General features: G+C 44.9%; 1 protein-coding gene across 1 annotated transcript; it reads left to right on the forward strand.

The window, feature by feature from the left end:
* Positions 1 to 2,431: 2,431 nt before the first annotated feature.
* On the forward strand, positions 2,432 to 9,300 carry Gjb6 (gap junction protein beta 6). The gene has a single exon (XM_050152356.1). The coding sequence runs from the start codon at positions 7,428 to 7,430 to the stop codon at positions 8,202 to 8,204; it is 777 nt and encodes a 258-aa protein (XP_050008313.1). The 5' UTR covers positions 2,432 to 7,427; the 3' UTR covers positions 8,205 to 9,300.
* Positions 9,301 to 9,306: the final 6 nt, after the last annotated feature.

Genomic DNA, 9,306 nt, shown 5'->3' on the forward strand with positions numbered 1-9,306 from the left:
GAGAGGCAAGAGCATTGCTTGGGATAGGCAACAGCTAAGAGGGCCTATAAAAGAGATGTTGAACTTAATGGGAATTATTTTTTGTAATTCAAGTGGAATAAGAAACAAATTTTTGTAGATTTTCCATCCTTGCATTTAAAGGCATAGCAAAAGTTTCCTTGGTATTGAGCTGAGGCTGACCAGTATTATAAATCCTATGGTATTGAGCTGAGGTTGACCAGTATATGAATCCTATGGTATTGAGCTGAGGCTGACCAGGTATATAAATCCTATGGTATTGAGCTGAGGTTGACCAGTATATGAATCCTATGGTATTGAGCTGAGGCTGACCAGTATATGAATCTTATGGTATTGAGCTGAGGTTTACCAGTATATGAATCCTAACCTGAAGCCTTCACTGGCCACTGTTTTGAAATCACAGCTCCTGACGGTTTGCATCATTAAATTTCAAACTTGACTATCAGGTTGTCTCTTGGGTCACCTGAGATTTCGGGAGACTTCTTTTGAGATTTGTTTGTAACTCGGAATGGGGCTTTGGCTGTACCCAGCTTCTCAAACTCTTTGCCACCCTTTACATACTTGAAAACTGGGTCTGAGGGTTGGGGTAAGAGTATCATTGCCATCATCGCCATTGTTATCATGACTACAGGGAAATCCGCCTGCACTGGAGAGTGCGTTTGTCAGAGTGGAAGAGAACAAAGCATGGGAAACTGATAGTTCCCAAATTCACCCTGTAACGGGATCAAGGCAAACTGCCCACGAAGTTCATCCAGTGCACTTGCACAGAACTTGGAAGAAAATGTCAATAATGGTGTTTCCCATTCAACAGGTGGCATTCCCACTGCCATCCATAAACAGAGCAGCCTCATAGTGCCATCATCACTGCCCTGCTGACCTCCAGAGGAGCTGGAGCAAGAACTAGAAGTCCTTGCGGAGGGATTGCACCTTGGCTCCTGAGCTGGACACACGTGGAGTCCTTAGGAACAAGACTCAGGTTTGGGTGTTTTGCTTGGACCTGGTTTCCTTTATGCCCTCAACTCTACAGACCTCACATGGGCCTCATAAGGAGTGTGCTTTCCTCTTGGATCTATAATCATCAAGTGATTTTCCCCCCAAAATATACTGTAAATGGATCTAGAAAAAAGAAAGCTCTTTCTGTGTGCTGAGGAGTTTGGTTTGGGTTCTGTCTTCCGTGGAGCTAAAATGGCATTATTGAGCCAGCATGATTAAATTCCTAAGTAAAGTTTCTCGCCTTCCTTTGCTGAACATGCTGACCTAACTCAAAGGGCAAGGCTTTCTCTCCTCTTCCCCATCCCCTCCTCCCAGCAGCTGCTGGCACTGAGAGCTCCTCTGCCCGATGTTTTCTCCTCAACTCTCATAAAACTGGCCTCAACCTTCAAATACCAAAAGCTTCCAAAGCCAGTTATTATGACACACACCTGTCAATCTCAGCCCTCAAGAAGCTGAGACAGGAGGGTTGTTAAGAGTCTAACATCACCCGAGGAGTACAAGGGCAGTCGGAGACACCTAGCAAGACCTGCCTCAAAATTATAACAAAATTATGAAAATGATCATGAAATTTTATTGCTGCTGGAACAAAAGTAGACCTAGCTTATCTAAAATGCAAAAGGAAAAGACCAATGCGCTTCATAATAGCGTGCCCCAAAGGTGGGCTCACTGCTGTGTTTTTAGAGTTAACTATTTAAGACTGGAATTATAATATCAAGAATTAGTATATAGTTGTGCCCTGTTATCAGATGCATCACAGAAATAGATGTGATTTGTCTTTTTAAGCCTAAATGCAACCACATTCTTGTAAGGTGACATCTGTGGAGCTAAGCATATCTATTTATTTGTTCCTTATAGGCAAGCCAGGAAGCTGTCAGATTAAACAAACATCTGTGGTATACAAAGCAAGAGTTAATAACTTGATTTTCACCCAAAAGCCTCCTCCCATCATCTCAGGCCCCTTGAAGCACGGCAGAAAAGTGAGGTTTTGTTTTCTGGTGGCTGCAGTACTTTGAGAAATTACTTGTGAGTTAGTAACCCCTTCTCAGATGGTGTGTACTTCCACTTCTCCAACCAAAGACTTTAAGAAAGATGCCTCCAGGTCATGGGTTGACAGACAACAGAGTGCAGGAACTTCCTAGGCCTTTGTCGTCAGTTTGCATCCCATTGGCTGAGCTGCCTGCCTACTGATAAGGCAGGCCAGAAGGACAAGTCCTTTAATCTCAGTCGCCCATCACCTCCACCCCTCTTGAAGATCCTCGGGTTGGGAAGAGTCTCCCGGACGCAGCCAGACTTTTCCAGGAACTGAAGTCATGTATGCAGAAGTGTAGGGCACGGAGACCTTCCCCCCCCCACCCCCCACCCCCCACCCCCCGCAAACTGCCCATCACCCTGGACTGGCTCCTAATACTTGTAAGGTGACCTCCACTTTATTGCTTTTGGCCCATGGAAAACGCTATCTAGGACAAATACCTGAGACTTTATGGAAGACACCCTCAGTAACGGCGTGGTCTAGACAAAGAGTCATTTCACTTACGGAAAGGGCTAACCCAAGCTCACCCCATGTCCATGGTGCAGTCACTTAAAGCCAGTGGGAACTACAGAGAGTAGTAGCCCTCTTTCTCAATCATTTCTTCTTTATTGCTTTTCAGTAAGACCCCTTGAACTGGGTGACTTGCTTTTTGCCCAGTTGTCTTGAGTGGCAGTAGGCGAAAGACGCCAGCATTTGAGTTTAACCTTGTTTTCCTGAGTAACTTAGACATCTTGTGTTGCTGTCTTCCTTTAAAGCAGGGGTTCTCAACCTGTGAGGTGTGACCCCTTGTGGGGGTGGAATGACCCTTCCACGGAGGTCACCTAAGACCCTTGGAAAACAAAGATATTTACATTATGATTCATAATAGCAGCAAAATTACAGTTCTGAAGTAGCGACGAAAAGAACTTACGGTTGAGGGTCACCACAACCTGAGGAACTGTACGAAAGGGTCGCGGGAAGGTTAAGAGTCATTGCCCTAAAACTTCAGACACATTATTGAAGTTGTTTTTCCTTTGTAGTCCTTGTCTGAAGTATTTGTTTGAGACAGGGTCTTGACCCCCAGGTTGGCCTATACCTTCCAAACCGTCTGTCCAGTTTCCCATGTGCTGGGTTAGAGACACACACCACCACACACAGCTAAATTCTTGGTTTTTAGTATTAGAGTAAGTTAAGTGTATTGAAAATTGATTGTCTTCTATTCAGATGCGGTAGGTGGGTAGAAAGAAAATCTTTAGAGGACCTAATTCAGAGGCCCGGGGAGGGGGTGGGGTAGAAACAAACAGTAAAGCCAGTACCATCATATTGTCTCCATCTGTCCTGATTCTTGGGGTGTTGGACCCCAATTCTTAGGGAGAAATCACGATCTCTCCACCGTCTCTGCAACCCCAGTCCCTCGGCATTTACCCACGCTCTGTGGTCCTTGGTACCCCGATCTGTTTGCTTCCTACAAGTCAGGTGAGCAGTGAGAAGGGGCGTGGCAGAGAGCTCACAGAGAGAGCAGCCCTCAGGGCCACTCAGACCTGGTGGACTTCGCAACACTGGGGGAGAGGGAAAGCTCTTATCTGATAGGCCTCATCCATGGGACAAGTTGTTGAGCAGACTGGAGAGTGTTGTGTTCATTGGTTAACGAGAGAACATTTTAAAATGAATACTATCTCATGGGGAACAGCTGTGCCAAAGTATGTGTGATCTGCAAGACTTACACGCTCCTGCCTTCTCACAGGCCACATGTTGGCACGCCTCCAGGAATAGCAGCAACAGTTAGGGAAATGTAATAGAGCGTCTTTCCGGAAGAACTCAAACCTAATTTTCATAATTCATTTTACTTAAGATTAAGGTTTTTTCACCACACAGATACTTATGGTGGGGAATGGACGTCTCTTTGGGGTATGGGATACATGGTGAATAAGAGAGAACACTTTAATAAATACTCTTAAGTCATGGAGCTTCAGACCATGGCTTCCCAGCAACCCATCTCTTCCTGTTGACTCTCAGCGTGCCTCTGACTAAACGTCTCCAGGACTGAGAACCATAGCTTTACCGAGCACCTGTTTCAATTTTTCAGACTCCTAGCTTTCTGTTAATGCCAAATACCCAACTCGGCTTCTAAGTTCCAGATCAGCACAAGGTGTGAATCTTTCTGCTACAATTGCCAAGACTGTTGCCAGGTGCCCCACAGTTCATGCCCTCAAACTAGTTTGCCTTGGCTTCTTAGCTGTTCCCCTTGTGAAATAAAAGACCCTCATTCAAGACTCAACCACCTACTTAGACCCCCACAGGTACCCCAGAATGCCAGGTCTTCCCAGAACCATGGAGTATGTCTTCAGGGAGCCTGTACCCTCAGTGCTTGTAGCCTAACTCATTTTTCCATAGTAAGACAAAAGACACTAAAGTCCTGCTGATAATGCTCGTCAGAGCGATTAACGACAGAGTTATGATATATTTAGTAAAGGAACTCTGAGGATGCAACTATGTTGCTGATATTATGAGATGCCTATAAACACTAGCTGTAGCTAAGATGCTGGCCATGCTATTGCCATGGTAATTACTGCCCAATTGTTACAAAATAATGAAAGAGTGTCATTTTAGATCTTTTCTGGAGGCTCTAGGATACAGTTCAGTGAGTAGAGTGCTCATCTAGCACACACAAAATTCTGGAGTTCCATCCCCAGCATGATAGATAGATAGATAGATAGATAGATAGATAGATAGATAGATAGATAGATAGATAAATAGATAGATAGATACATACATACATACATACATACATACATACATACTTTTTATTGGTTGTCAATTAAAATTGTACCATCTGGAGAGAGGCATGGTGGTACATGCTTGTAATCCCAGCTCAGGAGGTAAAGGAAGGAGAATGGGAGCCCTAAGCCAACCTGGGCTACATGAGACTCTGTCTCAAAAGCAGAAACAACGACAGCAAATGCTAACCACAGCCATATTATCAAGGAAAGTACCACTACTTTTTTGTACACTGAGCACAGTATCTCTCTCTCTCCTTTTCTCCTTTTACTTTTGTATTCCCATTTTGGTTTTGTTTTACAGATTTGGGCCTCTCCATTAACCTTTGATCTGAGTTGTCCCCATCTCTCTGTGACCTTAGGTTCCCACTCTCACCTGCCCCTGTAACAGTGAACACATTTTTTGAGAAGCCTCGTTCCTCTACTTTTGTGAATACTGGGAGTCAGCAAGCTCAGGTTCAGTGTGGCTCTAAGAATCCAGCTGTTCTGTGATAGCCTTGTAGTCAGAGCACATGATCAACCTTTGGAACTGTGAGCATGCTGATGTACTACTGGCCCACGGCAAGGGGGCAAATCCTTGGAACCAAAACACAAAACTTCTAGCCTTATTGCCATGTGCACTTCTATCCCCAATGGTGTGCACCTCAGCCTCCATTGTCTGACCCAGTAGGAGCAGAAATCAGCACCCAAGGGTCAGATGGATATGGCAGCTACTTTGTGAGCCCAAACCTGATGGCTTTCTGAGAAAAGCATAGACTCCAAAATTAGTCAAACCCAAGACATCCCAGGGGGCATGGTGGGCAGTGTGAGGAGTGGCCAGCAAAGCTGAGGGTGGGCTGTGTATCAAGGTAGGTTGGGCATTGACCATGATTAACTTAGGGGGAAGCTGGACAGTGTTACTCACCCACTTCCAAGAGAATATCTTCTGAGACCAGCAACAAAAAGACTTTGGTGACTCTCTCATCTTCTCCAAGCGAATAAAAAAAAAATGCCCGACTATCTTTGTTTCTAAAGGTTTGCAGTGTCTGTCATTCATTACTCCCGCACCCATACACACCTTTAAAAGAAAGAGCATGCCAACCAATTCTTTCTTCTTGGTGATGTGAGATAAGAAACATCTGTGTGAATTAGAGTACGAGTTGCCATACAACAATGGTTCTTAACCTGTGAGTTTCGATCCCTTGGGGTTTGAACAACCCTTTCACAGGGATGGCCTAAGACCTTCAGAAAACACAGATGTATGTGGAGGCTGTGCTTTCATTTCCCAGCAGCCCAGTCCCAAGTAATCATGCAGAAACTTACATTAATTACAAACTTTTTGGCCCATTAGCTCAGGCTTATTATTAACTAGCTCTTACAACTTAAATTAACCCGTTTCTATTATTCTATATTTTGCCATGAGGCTCACAGTTTGTTACCTCATATCTTGCTTCTCCAGCAGCTGCTTGTATCCACCTTCTTCCTCTCTCTAACTCTGCTTGGATTTCTTGCCTAGCTATATTCTACCCTACCATAGGCCAATGGAGCTTCTTTATTAACCAAAGGTAATAAAACATATTCACAGCATTCAGAGAGGTATCCCACAACATCACAGAGACTTACATTATGATTCATAACAGTAGCAAAATTATAGTTACGAAGGAGCAATAAAATACTTTTATAGTGGGGGGGGCACCACGACATGAGGAACTGTGTTAAAAGGTTGCAGTGTTAGGAAGATTGAGAACCCCTGCTTTAGAGGAAAGAAGATCTTTTTCTCCCAAGATGTCAAATCAGTCTTTTAGAACGGGCTTCAGTGGCCCCTGGTGCAAGGGGACCTGTATTTTTGAGCAACAGCCAACACATGGCCTGCTTCCATCAGAGAACAAGGAAACAACTTGTGTCAAACCTTGTGATTCTCTTTTGGGAAAGGTATTAACTTTCCTGAGAGCACATGATTGCAGCAGATGGTTTATTCTAGCTAGAAATAAATATACACTGCATAAGGTCAACTGGGCAGCATGGCTTCCTCTTAGTCTGCTAAGTAAACCAGAGTATGTCGTTTATCATAAAGAGTGATTTTTGCAGTTCTTTTGTGGTTGGATAAACTGCTTGATCACTAAAAGCTATGGCAGAAGTTCTGAGTCCCTGGGTCAAACCACAGTGATAGAATGTGTGCCTTTGCATAGGGAAGAAAGGGAACTTGGGCATGAGTTTGTTTACCTGTGTTCTTGGATTAATGGCAAATAGCCACCTAATATACATCCTGTGTCCAAATGAACTCAGACGACTTATGTGGCATGTGAAACGCACAGTTCTTAGACGAGAAGTGAAATCAAGTACCTGTTGACTGTGATGTTCATTTATTGAACCTCTTCACCTAGCAAGGAAGCTGTCGGGTTGATGTTGCCTCCTAAAGGGAATAAAGAAGTTGGCGCACTATTGGTTACTTGTGGTCGGAAACGAGAGAACATCTCCATAATGGGCGTTCTTTGTCAGAAAAACACACAGTGGAGGGCCAACTAGGCAGTTGAGACCTGCCCAGATTCGCACGGCCTTGTAACTCACTGTGGTACACATCGATTAATTCAGAGGTGCCTTCCACTAACTCGCTTTGCTCCTTTTTGTCTGTTTAGGAGTAGACCTGCGCCATGGACTGGGGGGCCCTGCACACGGTCATCGGCGGTGTAAACAAGCACTCCACCAGCATAGGGAAGGTGTGGATCACAGTCATCTTCATTTTCCGAGTCATGATCCTCGTGGTGGCTGCCCAGGAAGTGTGGGGTGATGAGCAGGAGGACTTTGTGTGCAACACTCTGCAGCCAGGGTGCAAGAACGTGTGCTACGACCACTTCTTCCCGGTGTCCCACATCCGGCTCTGGGCTCTGCAGCTGATCTTCGTGTCTACCCCAGCGCTGCTGGTGGCCATGCACGTGGCCTACTACAGACACGAAACCGCGCGGAAGTTCAAACGCGGAGAGAAGAGGAATGAGTTTAAAGATCTGGAGGACATCAAACGGCAGAAGGTGCGCATCGAGGGCTCGCTCTGGTGGACATACACCAGCAGCATCTTCTTCCGCATCATCTTCGAAGCCGCCTTCATGTATGTGTTCTACTTCCTCTACAATGGCTACCACCTGCCCTGGGTACTGAAATGCGGCATTGAGCCCTGCCCCAATCTTGTGGACTGCTTCATTTCGAGACCAACCGAGAAAACGGTGTTTACCGTTTTTATGATTTCCGCATCCGTGATTTGCATGCTGCTCAATGTGGCCGAGTTGTGCTACCTGCTGCTCAAGCTGTGTTTCAGGAGATCCAAGAGAATGCAGGCGCAGAGAAACCACGCTCTGAAAGAGAGCAAGCAGAATGAGATAAACGAGCTCATCTCAGACAGTGGTCAAAACGCAATCACAAGTTTCCCGAGTTAAGCATTTCAAGGCAAGTGTAGGTGAGCCCCGACAGAACATGTGTCCTGTCTGTAGACAACAGCAATCTGACCACTCCCTCTAGGGTGAGAGTTTGCCTATAAAGACTCATAGCAAATAGATTCTTGAGTTCAATTTTTGTAGAACACCTGAACTATTCACACACCACCTAAGTCAAAATTGTGGTCCGTCTCTGAAAACAAAACCCTGGTGACAAATGAACCTTAAGGTCACCTTGACAAGTCCTATGCAGACATCTGACTTAGTGGATATTTCCTGAGAATTTATATAACTTGTCATAAAGAATGATTTATCTAGAAATTAATAGTTTCGTCAGTAAGATATTTTTATAGGGTTGACTATTTTAGTTCTGACCTTGAACTTATATAAAGTATTTTTTTATGACTGGCCTTCCTTACCTGGAAAAAAAAATACGCAAAGTTAGCTTTACAAGTGCACCCCAAGTTTCTAAAGTTTGAACTTGTAAAGGGTCTAGCATGTTATCTATACTGTTTCACACTGTCCGGGGACAATTTTATGAACTAGAGTGTCCTCTTAAGGTGGGGTGGGTTCATTGGACAATATGTGTTGCTGCTTGCCAAATACAGATGGAACTGAAGGAAATGGGACAATTTTCTAACTGGCCTTCTCTACCTATGGTGAACAGTACAAACATGAATGTGATCACCCCAATAAAGCTCGACCTTGTCGCTTAAGCCCGTGTACACTGTGAGTTTCTGTTCCCTCCAGGCCCCCACCATCATCCCTAGAGGTGATGGGTTTTTGCTGAGGAGGTACCAGTAGCTATGGGTGTAGGTACCTGGAATTCAAGAGGCATGCTTGTCTGTTAGCACCCTCAGCTTGGAGAGAGGCACTTCTTGTAGGAATTGGGTAATATCTTCATGTGTGGATTGCGTTGGGTGGGCTACTCAGTCTAGGGGTTAGTAACCCACCCGCAATCAAGTTATTCCAGGGTCTCGGAGGGGCGCTACCTGGAAGGGAATGAGCTAAGACAGAAGAACGAGGCCAAGCAACTTTGTCAAGGCCTCCGTTTATTAGGGACGGGTTACAGTTTATATATGGTAAGGGATGAGGGGCAGGGTAC

This window comes from Alexandromys fortis, unplaced genomic scaffold (genome assembly GCF_014885135.2).
Source record: "Alexandromys fortis isolate MF-2015 unplaced genomic scaffold, M_Fortis_MF-2015_v1.1 scaffold_75, whole genome shotgun sequence".
NCBI classification, from domain to species: domain Eukaryota; kingdom Metazoa; phylum Chordata; class Mammalia; order Rodentia; family Cricetidae; genus Alexandromys; species Alexandromys fortis.

Bases quoted from the DNA above. Each gene is read 5' to 3' on its own strand.
- Gjb6 (XM_050152356.1), top strand. From the start codon at position 7,428: ATGGACTGGGGGGCCCTGCACACGGTCATCGGCGGTGTAAACAAGCAC.